The 15,678-nt window shown below is 38.4% G+C and overlaps 1 protein-coding gene across 4 annotated transcripts in view; it reads right to left on the bottom strand.

Annotated features, from left to right (window-relative positions):
* Positions 1–10,425: 10,425 nt before the first annotated feature.
* The window catches only part of NPNT (nephronectin), a 79,863-nt gene continuing 74,610 nt past the window's right edge, over positions 10,426–15,678 (bottom strand). For all 4 annotated transcript variants that reach the window (XM_059376889.1, XM_059376905.1, XM_059376894.1 and 1 more), the window contains 2 exons: positions 14,566–14,822; positions 10,426–13,237 (listed from right to left, as the gene is read on the bottom strand). In XM_059376889.1, coding sequence (XP_059232872.1) covers positions 13,127–13,237; positions 14,566–14,822 — 368 coding nt within the window. In that variant the 3' untranslated portion in view covers positions 10,426–13,126. The remainder of the gene's footprint in view (positions 13,238–14,565; positions 14,823–15,678) is intronic.

The following is a 15,678-nucleotide window of genomic DNA, read 5'->3' as shown; positions in this document are numbered from 1 at the left end:
GGAGCTGTCCTATGCTTTCTAGGGTATTTAACAATTTGTGACAACTAAAATGTTTCCAGGCACTACCAAATTATACCCCAAGGGTCAAAATTGCCCCCAGTTGGGGACCACTGCTTTAGAGAATTCAACACATCTGAAAGACACTGTCTGTGGGTAAATCCAGAATATCTGAGGTAGTTTGGTCTGGGAAATAAAGATAGGCATGAGACAATGGAACAGAGCGTCTGGTGTAGTAATCTGTGCTCTTTGAAATTAAATTCCAGATTATGAGTGAGGGCTCAATTATCAGCTTTTGGTGAATTAACCCCAGAAAATCAACTTGGAACTAATCTCCACTCTAATTCCAAGTTGTTTTCAGGTTTCTGCTTCCTGGAGCCCTGAAAATCCTATCTAGTAAATCATCCTCAATTCATGAATGTGGCTTTGTCTTCTAAAATATAGGCTTCCTGGATCCCTGCCTCAACTTTATTTAAGTGCACTCAGTTATGACTTCCTTTTTCTGAAGGCCCTACCATTTGTTCGACAGACCAATATTCTGCACCAGGTTAGCAAATTTAAATATTCCATGCCCAGAAAAGTTTTCTTTTGTTTCTTATTTGTGTCATATGGGCAACATATGATTTATTCTTGCGTTTTTATCCAGTCAATCTCTTCCCTTTGACTGGGGTGTTTACACTATTTATATATAATAAGATTATTTTTAGAGGTTGGTTAAATTTACCAACTTGCTCTTTCCTCTCCATTTGTCTCTTCTGTTTGTTGTTCTTTCTCCCTTTTTCTGCTACAGTATTTGAAAATTAAAACAAATATTAAGATGAAGCATACCTGGTGTAAAATTACCCGTTTTGAAGTGAGCAATTCAGTTGCATTTACTACACACACAGTGTTTTACAGTCACTACCTCTGTGTAGTTCCAAAACATTCTAATAATCCCAAATAAATCCTTTACCCATTAAGTGGTTATTCTCCATTTCCCCTCTGTCAACCTCCAATTTACTGTCTGTTTCCATTGATTTACCTATTCTGGACAGTTCATATTAAGTGGAATAATAGAATATGTGAACTTTTGTATCTGACTCCTTTCACTTCACATGATGTTTTTGAGTTTCATCAACACTGTAGCATTCCATTTAATGACTGAATAACATTCTATACATGGATGCACCCTAATTTGCTTATCTTTTGTGAGTGAACATTGTGGCTCTTTTTATCTTTTAGCCTATTAATGAATATGAAAATTTGTGTAAAGTATTTGTTTAAATATCTGTTTTCGATACTTTGAGTATATACGCAGAAGTGGAATTTCTGGGTCACAGAGGGATTCTGTCTTTAACTTTCTGAGGACCTGCCAAACTGTTTTCCACAGTGGTTGTACCATTTACATTTGCACCAGCAATATCCAGTTTCTCTGTATCTTCATCAACATGTAACTTTCCATTTTCTTGATTACCCCTATTTAGTGAGTGGGAAATGATACCACACTGTGGCTTTAATGTGCATTTTCTGAATAACTAATTGGGATACTGTGATTTATAATAGATTTTGGTCCTCCTTCTGTTCTGGCACAGAGCTCCTAAAATACTTGAAAATTCTTAATGAGAGCGTTAAAGGTGTCTTTTGTCATGTTACTGAGACGACTTTTGGATCACATCTGAGGATAGGGGCTGGTTGCCAGGAGAACCAACAGTGTAATTAGAGGGTTGGAATATTCCTTCGGTCTCATCCCCCTGATCTCCAAGGAGGGGAGAAGGGTGGAGGTTGAAGCAATCATCAATGGCCAATGATTTAATCAAGTTCCCCATGTAATGAAGCCTTATAAAAACCCTAGAGTATTGAATCTGGAGAGCTTCCAGTTTGGCAACCATATGGAGGTGTTGGGAGGGTGGCAAGCCTGGAGAGGGAGGGCAAAGAAGCTTCATATCCTTTCCCCAGACTCTCCCCAGGCATTTCTTCCATGTAGTTGTTTTTAAGTTATGTCCTTTTATAATGAACTGGTGGACCTATAAGTAAAATGTTTCTCTGAGTTTTTTGAGTTGCTGCAGAAAATTAATCAAAGCCCAGGAGGGGATTAAGAGAACCTCTGATTTATAGCCAGTTGGTCAGAAGCGCAGGTAACGGCCTGGGCTTGCAACTTGTGTCTGGCACAAGGTTGGGAGGGGGATCTTGAAAGCTGAACACTTAACCTGTGTAATCTGATGTTTTCTCCAGATAGATAGGGTCAGAATGAAGTTGAATTCTTGGACACCCTGCTGGTCTCCTAGAACTGTTTGTTGCTGTGGGGAGCACTTCCCCCCCCCACCCCCTGCCACACACACATTGGAAATTAAGTCTCAGAAGACCAAAAGACTAAATATGCTGAGCACTTTCTCATGTGCTTATTGGTACTCATATGGATCTTTGTTTTAGAAATGCTTATTAAAATCTATTACCCATTTCCCATTTATTAAAATCCATTACCCAATTGGGTTGTTTGTCTTGGTGAGTTATAAAAGTTCTTTAGTATTCAGGATACTAGACCCTTTAAACAATTAGCAAATATTTTTTCCATTCTGTGAGTTGTTTTTTCACTCTCTTGATTCTATCATTTAAGGTATAAAATGTTTTAATAATCATGAAGTCCATTTAATCTATTTTTCTTTTATTATTCATGCTTTTGGTGTCATAGCTAAGAATTTATTGCTTCATATGAAGATCATGAAAATTTACTTATATATTTTGAGTTTTATGGTTTTTTCTCTCTCATTTAGGTAATCATGTTTTAGTTAATTTTTGTAATGGTGTGAGTTATGAATCTAACTTCATTCTTTCTCATGTCCTACCATTTATTGAAAGGACTATTCCTTCCCCATTGAATGGTCTTAGAACCCTGGTCAAAAAGTAGTTGACCATAGCTATGGATTCACTTCTGAACTCTGTTTTGTTCCAGTCCATATGTCTGTCCTTATGCTAGTACCATGCTGTATTGATTACTGTGGCTCTGTAATAACTTTTGAAAATGGGAAGTGTGAGTCTTCCAACTTTGTTTTCATATTCAAGATCATTTTGCCTATTCAGGATTCCTTTAAATTTTTTATCACTTTGAGCATTGGTATTCCAATTTCTCCAGAAAAAGTCACTGGAATTGTGATCGGGATTTTACTGAACATACAGATCACTTTTGGTAGTACTGCCATCTTAAAAATATTGTTTTTTAAATCCATAAACGTAAGATGTCTTTTTATTTATTTAGGTCTTATATTCTTTCAGCAATGTTTTGTAATTTCCTGTATACAACTCTCTTACTTCCTTGGTTAAACTTATTCTAAGCTATTTTATTCTTTTGGATGTTATTATAAATAAATTTTTTTAAAGTTTTCTTTTCATCTTGTTCATAGCTGATGCTTCAAATATCAACTGAGTTTTCAGTATTACTCTTGTGGCCTGAAAATTTGCTGAATTTGTTTACCAGCTTTAGTGGTCTTCCTATAGATTCATAGGGTTTTCTATTTAGAGGATCATATCCTCTACAAATACAGGTAGTTTTACATCTTGCTTTTCAATACTTTTTATTTCCGGTCTATTTGCTTTAGCTAGAACATCCAGGAAAGTGTTGAATGTTTGATTTACTTATTTTCAATCACCTTTGCATTCCCAACATAAATCCCTGTCATGATGTATAATTGTATAATCTTTTTAATGTGTTGTTGGATTTGATTTACTAGTATTTTGTTGAGAATACTTGCAGCTATATGGGATATGGGATGTTGGTCTATATTTTCTTGTGATGTCTTTATCTAGTTTTCATATCAGAGCATTATTGGCCTTATAGAATGAGTTAGGAAGTGTTCCTCAATCTTCTAGTTCTTGGAAGAGTTTGAGAAGATTTCATGTCAATTCTTTAAATTTGGATAGATTTCACCAGTGAAGACATTTGCTACTGAACTTTTCTTTGCTAGGAGGTTTTGATTATTACTTCAGTCTCTTTACTTGTCGGAAGTCTGAGATTTTCTTTCTTTTCTTGAATTCTTTTTGGTAATTTGTTTGTTTGTAGGAATGGGTCCATTTCATCTAGGTTATCTGACTTGTTGTCATACAATTGTTTATAGTATTCTCCTATCATCTTTTTTATTTCTGTAAGGTTGGTATAATATCCCACTTTCATTCCTGACTTTAGTTGTCTTATCTCGCTCTCTCTCTCTCTTTTTTTTTTTTTTTTTTGTTTTGTTAGTCTAGCTAACTGTTCTTAAATTTGGGTTTTTTAAAAATATTTTTTGTTGATACTGTGTGTTGTTTTTATTTTGTATTTCATTTATCTTCGCTTGAATCTTTATTTTCCTTATGCTAGTTTTTGAGTTTAATTTGCACTTGTTTTTCTAGTTTCTTCATGTAAATTGATTTGAGATCTTCTCTTTTAGTATTTACTGGTGTATACTGCAATAAGTCCCTCTGAATGTTGCCTTAGTTTGTGTCTAAGACTCTGCATATGATCTTGGTTATCTTATTTTTTGGTATAAAATAGTTCAGAGTATTCTCTTCTAATCCTTTCTACTTCTGTAAGGTCAGTGATATGTCCCCTCTTTCATTTTGATTCTATTAAGTCTTTTTTTTCTTGTTCAGTCTAGGTAAGTGTTCATAAATTCTGTTCATCTTATGAAAGAAACAACTTTTACTTTCATTGATTTTCTATATTGTTTTTCTGTTCATTTTTGTCTACTCAAATCTTTATTTTCTTTCTTCTGTTTATTGTGATTTAATTTGCTCTTCTAATTTTATAAGGTTGCAGTTTATATTATTGATTTGACATAATATTTTTAATATATTTAATGTTTAATATTTTATAATATATTATATATTATATGATTGTATTATATATTTATATATTTATTACATCATATAAATTTATATTGTGTTATAATATACTATAATAAAATAAATTTTTTAATATATTGAATATGAAAGAAAATATTCTATTTACAAATAAAAATGTCCCTATATGCAGTGCTTTAGCTGTAACCCATAAGTTTGGGCATAATTTGTTTTCATTTTTCTCAGTCTCAAAATACTAATTTTTCCATGGTTTCTTCTTTCATCCATTGATTATGATCATGTTGTTTAATTTTCATATATTTGTAAATTTCCCTGTTAATGATTTGTAATTTCATTTCATTGTCATTGAATAACATATTTTGTATAATTTCACTATTTTTACATTTATTGATACTGTTTTATAGCCTAACTTATGGTTTGCCAGCATCTCTGTGCACTTGAGAAAAATGTATATTCTTGTTATTGGGCAGAGTGTTCTACAGATGTATGTTAGGTCTGGAAACTTCTAGTTCCTTGTTGGTCTTAAGTCTAGCTGTTTTATCCTTATTGAAGCTTTATCCTTCTGTTCCTCAGACTGGATGATTACAACTGACCCCTTTTCAATCTGATTCTTCTACCAGCTCAGATCTGCTGTTGAATATCTTAGTGAATTTTTCATTTTAGTAATAGTACTAACTATATTCAGAATATCTGTTCTTTTAAAATATGTGTCTATTTATTGATATTCTCTATTTTTAAGACCCAAATATTTTTTGAAAGAAAAAATGTTCTTAGTAAATTTTTGTGAATGTAGATCTTGCAACCATGGGACTTTAGTCCTTCTAATGGTGAATGTCGACAGAGATAGAGGCCCTGTGCTCCTCCATATAAGAGCATTAAGCCCCTTTACTCAAAGTGGGCCCCCAAACTTGGTGGGCATCACCTGGGAGCTGGTTAGAAATACAGAATCTCAAGTCCCACTCCGGATACACTGAATCAGAAGCTGAATTTTAACAAGACCTTTAAGTGATTCCCATGCACATCAGAGTTTGAATGTCTTGGAACCCACCATGCTTTCAGAACCTTTGAGGTACCACATTCTATTTTTCAGAATGGTAATTTAGCATTTATTTTCTATAACTGGATAAATGTCCATCTTCCTCTCTAGATTGCAACCCCACAAAGGGAAGTCGGCTTACCATTGTATACAAGAGTCATGCCCATAGTTAAGTGCTATAAAATCTGTTAAGGAAATCAGTGAACTGGACCCTGGAATCTCATACTTATCTGCTTCTTCCAACCCCCAATCTCAAGTCGGTTTCAAAAGAAGTTTATCTTCTTAGTTAACATACTCAGAAAACCTGAGTTTTCTTGGATCTCCTAAGGATCATTCAGAAACATCTCTGAGATAAGGACACCAGTTCTGCTTTACCTTTTGCTTTAAGTATTCATTTAGCTAAAATTTGAGATTCCCAGCTGATGAGTGTTCTCTATTAGAAAGAAGCCACTGAGCATATTTTTTATAATTCTGTAGGAGAACAATTTTTTTTGCTAATATTTTATAGAAGCATAGTTGAAACACAATGTGATACTAGTTTCAGGTGTACAACAGAATTGTTGTCAATTGTTGTCAAAAATTGTGATTTTTGACAATTCTCTCTTATGCTCATCACAAGTGTACCTACCATATGTCACTATACAACATTATTACAATACCATTGACTATATTCCCTATGTTATAACTTTCACCCTCATAATTTATTCATTCTGTAACTGGAAGTCTGTGTCTCCCACTCCACTCCACCCACTTTGCCCTTACCTTTCCTCTGGCAACCATCATTTCTCTGTATTTATGGGTCTGGTCCTGCATTTTGTTTATTCACTTGTTTTTCAGAGTCCACATATAAGTGAAATTATTGTATTTGTCTGTCTCTTATTTCACTTACCATAATACCCTCTAGGTTCATGCATGTTGTTTTAAATGATAAGATCTCGTTATGGCTCAGCAGTATTCCACTATACATATGTATGTAAATGTATACACACAACACATCTTTATCCATTCATCTATTTATGGACACTTGGGTTACTTGCACATCTTGGCTATTATAAATAATGTTGCAGTAAGCATAGGGGTGCACTTATCTGCCACCCTATGTCTTCTTTATTGGAACATTTTGACCATTTACATTTAAAGTAATTATTTATAGGTATTATAGCAATTCTGTTCGTTGTTTTCTGGTTGTTTCTATAGTTCTCCTCTTTTCCTTTCTTCTCTATTCTTTCTCGTGATCGAGTTTCTGTAGTGTTATGCTTGGCTTTTTTTCTACTTTTGTGTATCTATGATAGGTGCTGGGTTTGTGGTTACCATGCTGTTCATATATAGATAAATAGCATCCCAAGTATATTGCAGTCTGTATTCAGTTGGTTACTTAAATTCAAACACATTCCCAAAATTTTTTCTATTCCCTCCTCCATGTTTTATATGCATATGTCATATATCTTTTTTATTCATAATTTTCTTACATCTATTTATGGCCTTTTCCACTTAAAGAACTCCCTTTATTTCTTGTAAGGTCAGCTTAGTGGTGATGAACTTCTTAAACTTTTATATTTCTAGGAAACTCTTTCTCTCTCCTTCAATTCTTTATGGTAACCAAGAATATTCTTGGTTATCGGTTTTTTCCTCTCAGCGATTGAGTATATCATACCACTTCCTTTTGGCCCACAAAGTTTCTGCTGAAAAATCAGCTGATAGCCTCATGGCATTTCCCTTGTAACTTTTTGCCTCTCTCTTGCTACTTTTGAAACTCTTTCTATTATCTTGGATATTTTAATTATTATGTATTGTGGTGTGGACCTCTTTAGTTTCATCTTTGTTGGAACTCTGTACTTTCTGAAATGGGATGTCCATTTCCTTCCCTAGGTTAAGGAAGTTTTCAGATGCTATTTCTTCAAATAAGTTTCTGGCCCTTCTCGTCTGTCTCTTCTTCTGGGAACCCTCCAATGCAAATGTTCACTCTCCTTATATGGTCCAGGAGATCCCTTAAACTTATCCTTATTTTAAAAATTCATTTTTCAATAAAAGAAAAAAAATCTTTCTTTTTGCTGTTCAGCTTGGTTGCTTTCCATTACCCTATATCCCAGAACACTGTTCTGCATTTGCTAATCTACTGCTGATTCCCTCTAGTGTATTTTTTCATTCAATTATTGTATTGTTCAACTTCAGTTTTTTACATTTTGTATGTTTGTTGAAATTCTCACTGAGTTCTTCCACTCCTTAGTCCAGTGAGCATCTTTATGATCATTACACTCTTTATCTGGTATATGGCTTATCTCCATTTCATTTACTTTTGGGGGGGGGGGTTGTCTTGTTTTTTCATTTGAACCATATTCCTCTGTCTCCACATTTTGCTTGACTTTCTGTGTTTATTTCTATAAATTTGGCAGAACAGCTACTTCTAAACTTGAAGGATTGATTTGTGTATGGTCATCCCATGTGTAGACTATGTATGCTTGATAAGTTAGGTTTGCTAGAACAGTGGCTGGCATGGGCTGGGAGGTCCCAGGGCATTCTCTGCTGGAACTCCCCAAGGGGGATGGCCAGAGCTGAAGTGGGCATGCATTTGGGATGTCCCAGGGTTCTCCACCCAGAGGACATGTTGGCAGGACAGCAGAAGCTGAAGTGGATGCAAGCCAGTGTGGTTTGAGGCTTTCTGCAGAGAGAGCTCCCTGCATGGCAGCTGAAGCTGAGGTGCAGTGTGGGCCATGGGGTCCTGGGATGCTCCACACATGGGACACCCTAGCAAGTTAACTGGAGCTGAAGTGGTATAGGCGTGGAGTGTACTGGGGTACATTTTACCTATTACTTTGGTGAGACAGCTGGAGGTATAGCGAATGCTGACCAGGGATGTCCTATTGAATGCTGTGCTGTGCTGGGGCTGCCTTGGTGTGGAGCTGCGGGGGCTGGTGTAGGCTAGGGGCCCAGGGCTCCTGATGTGGGAAGCTGGCTTGTGCACCTGAACTGTTTTCATCCATTCTACCAAGGTGGATTGGGATTGTAAGCCATGGCACTCACCAGCCCCTCCGACCAGTGGAAAGTTCCAACCACTCTATCAGTTAGCAGCATTCTAAGGCTGGATCTTTTGTTCTTTTTGTTTTGTTTTTATTTAAATTCCAGTTAACATACAGCGTAATACCAGTTTCAGGTGTAAAATTTAGGGATTCAACACTTACATGAAACACGTGGTACATATCACGAGTGCACTCCTTAATCCCCCTCAGCTATTGCACCCATCCTCCTACCCACCTCCCCTCTGGTTACGATCAGCTTGTTCTTTATAGTTAAGGGTCTGTTTTTTAGTTTTCCTCTTTCTTCCCCCCATGATCATGTTTCTTACCTTCCATGTATGAGTGAAATCATATGGTATTTGTCTTCTTCTGACTTATTTCATTATGCATAATACTCTTTGGCTCCACCCCTGTCGTTGCAACTGGCAAGATTTCATTCTTTTTGATGGCTAATATTCCTGTGTGTGTATGTATTACCTCTTCTTTATTCATTAGTCAATGGACACTTGGGCTGTTTCCATGACTTGGCTATTGTAGATAATGCTGCTGTAAACATCAGTGTGCATGTATCCCTTCAAATTGGTATTTTTGTATTCTTTGGGTAAATCTGTAGTAGTGGAATTACTGGATCATAAGATTGTCCTATTTTTAACTTTTTGAGGGACCTCCATACTGTTCTACAGAGTGGCTGCACCAGTTTGCATTTGCACCAACACTATAAGAGGGTTCCCCCTTCTCTGCATCCTTGGCTAGGGCTGGATCTTTTGTATACTGGTTGCTTTTTTTAAAGATTTTATTTATTTGACAGAGAGAGACACAATGAGAGCGGGAACACAAGCAGTCAGAGTGGGAGAGGGAGAAACAGGCCTCCCGGCGAGCAGAGAGCCGGACGCAGGGTTCAGTCCCAGGACCCTGGAATCATGACCTGAGCTGAAGGCACACACTTAATGACTGAGCCACCCCCATGCCCCTACTAGTTGCTCTTTTAAACTAGTGTGTCTTCTGTGTCTTGGGACAGGAAAATTTGTTCAGGGTCCCTAGTTCTAACCCTCTCCACTGCAGTTTGCAGTGCCAGAATGGGGAGTTCCTCTCATTTTGTCAGGACGACTCACTTTTAATCCTGCACGATTTCATTAGGTTCGTTTCCTTATAGTTGTTTTCTCCATCAGGAAAGGTTCCTGGAATATGAGTGAACTACTATAAGTTAACAAAACCAACACTAGTAAAAGACTTTTTGCTTAGAATTCATATATATTTATTCAGCTGATCCTGACTTCCCATGAAAGGCTAATGTTTAAGACTAATGTTTACAACTAAGTGAGATACAAGAAAACAAAGCAATTTGCCAAGGTATGACATGTTGCTATAGTGATCCCCAGACCCCTTTCTCTGGGCATGCCGATAAAAGGGTCTCCCCTATTTCATAGCCTAGAAAACATCCTGGTGTGGGCAGCAGTTTTGCTCCCAGTTTTCCAAAAAGTAAAAGATGACGTTTGTGAAACTTCAAGCTACTCTAATATTCTCCCAATCAAAAACAAAACAAAATGCCAAACAATAACTGACAATAGGTATCATTAACAGTGCTTTTATTTACAAAGAATTATTTTTATTTGGCTATTTGGAAAACCACTAACATTTTTCACTTTAGAAAACATTAAATAATAAACAAGATGTTATACAGTACTTTGGATAACTTCTGTCAACTTAGTGCAATGTCGTATTGGCACCTAAAAGTGACATTTTCCATGATTTCCCCCTTTCCTCTTCAGTTGTGCAGTTATAGGACCACAAAGGCAATGAATCATTAAAAATGGATCTAAAGCCCTGTTGCCTGGCCCCTACTCGAAAGCTCACTGCTTTACATCCTGCTCCGGTCCTGCCTCGACCAAGTTAAATGACAAAAGATATTCTGTTATAACTACTTCTCAAGCCCCCTCCCCCCACCAAAAGAAAAAAAAAAAAAAAACATTTTGCGGAACTTGGGAGATTCCAATTGACAAGAGAAAGTGAATTACAGTGGTTCAGTGAAGCAAGGATCCGGACAGTGACGTCGAGCAGAGGGCTCTTTCCCAGGGGCCAGGTTAAGTAGTCACACACATTGCAGAGAGAATGCATCAGATAAAAACCTCTAAATCTCTGTTCTTTACTACGGTCTCTTTGAAAACTTGAAATATCCTCCACTGAGCAAGTGAAAGGGTTATACCTTTACCATAAAAAAAAAAAAAACTGAATCCTACTGCATGAGGATATTATTAAGATACTAAAATAATGTCCATCATACTCTATTAAGAATACAAGTTTGTTGTGTTTTTGTTTTTCCTGTTTGGATCCTGCTAGGTTTGCCATAGTGAGATCTTGAGTGAGCTCTGCACTTGGTGGGCTTTTCCCGTTTTGGTTCTCCTCCATTAGGGGCCAAGAGGTAAATGCCTAAATTAGACCCTGGCCTCGCCCAAATGACTCAGAAGATTTTCCTTACAGGGTAATAGGATCAAAACATCCTTTGGAAGATTCTGTAATCTGTTACTCTGCCTTGACAAAAGAACATCTTTAGCCTTCTTAAATAGATTCTTATCTGATCTTTTTAAAAAGCCTCAAAAAGAGAGAAAGAGAAGAGAAAGAGGGAGAGAGAGAGAGAGACAGTCACTTTTTCTTAAACAAAGGATTCTCATTTAACAATTGTCCCTGCCAGGAAATGCCCCCTTGCACTCCAGTCTAGGCCTGTTTCCTCTCGTTCCATTCTTAGCACATCTGGAGAATAGCTGGTCACCATCCTTTCTGTACCAACCATTCATACACTGGAAAACCAGCAATGGTTTGCCCTTCAGTCTCCTCTTCTCCATGCTGGATAATCCCAGTTCCTTTAATTTTTCATCATAGATCTTTTTTTCCAACCCTTTAATCATCTTTGTGATTCCTGGCAAAAACAGCAGAAAATATTTTGATTACTTCATCAGAAATGGAAGAAAAGGTTCAGGAGTAAGTTGCCCTAGAAAAGTTGTATATTTTAAAATATTTTTTAACATGAAGGTAAAATATCCAGGGAGGAAATGGGGGGGGGGTTTCCTAGATCCTAGAGTTCCAATCTTGTTCTCTTGCTCTGACATGTGTGTGAATCCCCACAAAATGCCTCCAAGCACAGGACTTGCCTCCAATCCCGTTCTGACAAGACAGCATGTAAGTCATAATTCAAGACCTAAATATATATGGACTTAAAAATTAGTATGAAAATCTGTTCCAACAGAGCTTTCCCCATGCTTCCCCTCAGCCTTCCAGAAACAGAATCTTTTTTTTGAAACAACCAGAACTTTTACAGAGCTTTTTACAAATTACCAAAGAGAGCCATGTTATTGTGAAAACTGTTGGTTTTAAAGCATAACCTGAAACAGTGAGGGTTTTATATGGTAACTGCAGTTTCCTGTCTACCTGAATGGTTCACTATCCTTTACAGTGATTAGACTCAAGGCCATGAAAACTTCATCCCTCCACTACCACACTTGACATCTCTTCTGCTTTTCTCTTGCTGCCAAAATAAGGTCATGGAACTGGATGACATTTCACTGGGTAGTTTTTAATTCAAGAGATCACAAGCTGCCTTTCCCCTTGCAACTAGAGTCTGTAAATATTAAGAACACCTAACTATTTAATATCAATAGCACATTTACACAAAATACAATACTAACGAGGGATTACGTGCCCACTCTACATAACTGTCTTTAAAAAAAAAAATACAGATAACGAGAATAAATGCATCTTGAGATGTTACACACCCTTCTTTTATAAAGTGAATGGCAGTAGAAGTCAGAGTTCAGGTCAGGCCAGAGCTAACAAGGGAAGGGGAGAAACCAACTTCACAAGCACTTTGTACAACATAGCTTAAAAGAAGTCAATACTACTCAGGGTACAACACTGAACAGATAACAGAGCGGCCATTTGCACGGATTTCTTTTGAAAACGTCTCCCATCATTTGCTACTACTGCAAACGCCTCCTAACTAGGACGGAAGATAGCGCGCGCGCCAAAGGCCTTCCTAAAAGAGCCGCAGGCTGGAAGGTAACACCCAAGCTGGCTTGGATGCGTCTGCAGGGGCCCCGCGTATTTCAAGGGGGGAGTCACCGTTCGCTGGAATTGCACAAAAGCAGGCCACGGGTGTGGGTCCCCCATCAGACTTTCTCCTGACCCACTGGCCCGTTCTTCTCCCAGGCCTGACAAGAGGGAGGAGAGGACAGGAGGTGAAGACCGGAAACAGAGAAGAGCAACAGGGAATTCATTGCTAGTTTGGAAGCCGCTGGCGTTCTTCAGAGCAGTGGCCTTTTCTCAGGCTCACATCATCCAATCCGATCTCCCCCGTGTGGCCACGCCTTTTCTCCCCTCTGAAGATGACCTGGGGAGAGAACGCACACACCCGTCAAGCTTCCTCTGCCCCTTCCCGACCAACGTCACAGAATAAAGGCAACCCTCCCCACAAACCGAGGGGTGCACTTACTCAACAGAAGGAAAAGACTAGAACATGACCCGTGTCACCTGAGGCTTGCCTTTTGGTAGAAACTCCAGTCATCAGTCAACTGGTCATCAGACCACATCATTCAGAAGCGGTTACTCTTTTAAAAAAGCCATCCTGGGCGACAGGCTGCTTCCTTCCATTTAGGAATGCTTAGGAAGGAATGCTTACACCATGCCAAAGATGACCAAGGTTAGGAGTAAAAAAATGAGATGGTCTCTAGAGGTGTAGGAATCAGAGCCGCAGACCTGGGAGACAGTAATTGCGCAGCCCATCCTAGGCGCCCGCTCTTCCCTCCGTGGGTTGAGCCAGCTTTGCTGCCTAAAATGAAGTCGAACTGAACGCCACAATCCAATCAAAGCGCTGTTTTGCTTATATAAACCACAAACACTTTCTTGTATTTTATTTTCTGTAGCGCATCTTCGCTCTTTTGGAAACAGAAACCTTTCTATGCTGTAATTTGAAATGGCTTTATTTTTCCAAAGAGTATTTTTTTTCAAAGAGCAAAGCAAATCCAAGACAGATAAAAGCTGTATCCCCTTTAATGCAGTTTCTAGAAACCATACCTAGAGTCATAGCTGCAGAATCTCCTAATAGCAAGTTTTATGAATATGAGCATAAAGATGCTTTTCCCAAAACATTATTTCATTGCTACCTGTGACTTGATTACTTAAGATGAAATTTATATATGCAATCAAAGCTTTTCCCACATCCTGTCCGAATAGAATAGAACTTCCCAAACATATTGTTCTCGGTTTCCACCCAAGGCTGCTTAACTATGATCTGTGAGGCAAAATTAGACTTTAAAGAAATATTTCAAAAAAAAGAAATAACCAAAAAAAAGACAAAACCCTTTAGGGTGACTCTGAAAAGTAAAGGCATTGCAGAAAAAGGAAAAGCAGGTACAGTTAAGCTCACCACCCATTCGAGTTAACTGTTTTTAATTCCTGAATTTTTTTTTCATGAAAAATGGGGCTTTCACTGGGGGCGGGGAGGGGGGAGTGGTGGTGGTATCGCAGGCGGCAATGAAGAAGGGAAGTAGTGGCAAGGAGGGATTATAGGAAGAGAAGGGAAATGGAGTTCTCCTTCCCAGAAAAACACAAACCTTTGTGCCCCAATGAGGAGAACGAGGCTTCTTCAGATGCAGATCCTAGAGTTCTCCTATGAAAGAAAAACCTCCCAGGCTCTGCCTCCTTTTCGGTTCTACTTACGCTCTTGACGTCAGCCCCTCGCAAGGTGATGTGTGTGTGCCTCCAGCCACGGCCACCATTCCTGCCCCACAAGGCCGCTCCGTGGGCACCGTGTTTTCTCACAAACACCTGGAGCGCGCCGGAGTGCAGCCCCGTCACCTTGTGCCTGAACGACAGGCAAAGGTCTCCTGAATGCATGAGGTGGCCAAGAGGTAGCACCAAGCGAGCGGCTTTTCCCCCTGGGCCTTTGGCTCCCGACACTGTCAGATACTGTCCACCTGGAATGGGAAAAGCAGGGCTGTGTGTGTACGTGCCGACATCCCTTTCTAGCACCGACAGCATCAAGGCAGGTTTACTTGGAATAAACTGCAAACTGAGATCGTCATTTGTACAGAATTCCAGATTTTTTAAGAGAAGTTAGGATTTAGGTCTAGGCCTCCCTCAAACTCTATGCATTGTGTTTACAGAAAATATTTGGCTCAGGGAGAGTGCAAATTATGTCCAGGACACCATGATCAGGAATCCTAACACGAGGACTACTTCCTGTTGGATATGAGCAGACATACAAAGGCAGACACAAGCTCACCATCTCTCAATCCTCACCAATGTAGGTTTCTGCCATCAACCTGGCTGGCCGGTTGACTCTTAGTTACCAGGGAGAATTTTCTATGGGGATAATTAACCTCTAAGCAGTAGAGCAGAAGTAAATCTAAACGGGCACTAGATATGTTTGTTCTTTCTTCTTCTCTCTCTTTTTAAAAAAATCTCTAAAGCAAGAAGTTCTCCTTTGAAAAGGTCTATTTGCTATGCTTCTCACACTGGAGAGTACACCTAGCCCCAAGAAGATGCAGAGGTGTTCTGGAAACCTCTACATCTTCCTGGAGCATTAACTTTATTGTGGGTAACTAGTTTAAGACACTTTTACATCAAAACAAATTTATAACATTACATATAATATAAATATTTTTTTTACATATGCACATACCCAAAATATGAAGAACAACTTTCATTTTGGACAAGTCACTTTGACGATGTCCTCAGATCCCTATGGCTGCAGAGTCTGTGTCCCCCTATTGTTAGATTAACCACCACTGCAGTGTGGGGGAGGGGGCAGAGGGTTGTTTAAGCAGCAGT

The sequence above is a fragment of the Mustela nigripes genome, chromosome 1 (assembly GCF_022355385.1).
Source record: "Mustela nigripes isolate SB6536 chromosome 1, MUSNIG.SB6536, whole genome shotgun sequence".
Taxonomy (NCBI): domain Eukaryota; kingdom Metazoa; phylum Chordata; class Mammalia; order Carnivora; family Mustelidae; genus Mustela; species Mustela nigripes.
This window is presented reverse-complemented; position numbering and strand designations above follow the sequence as displayed.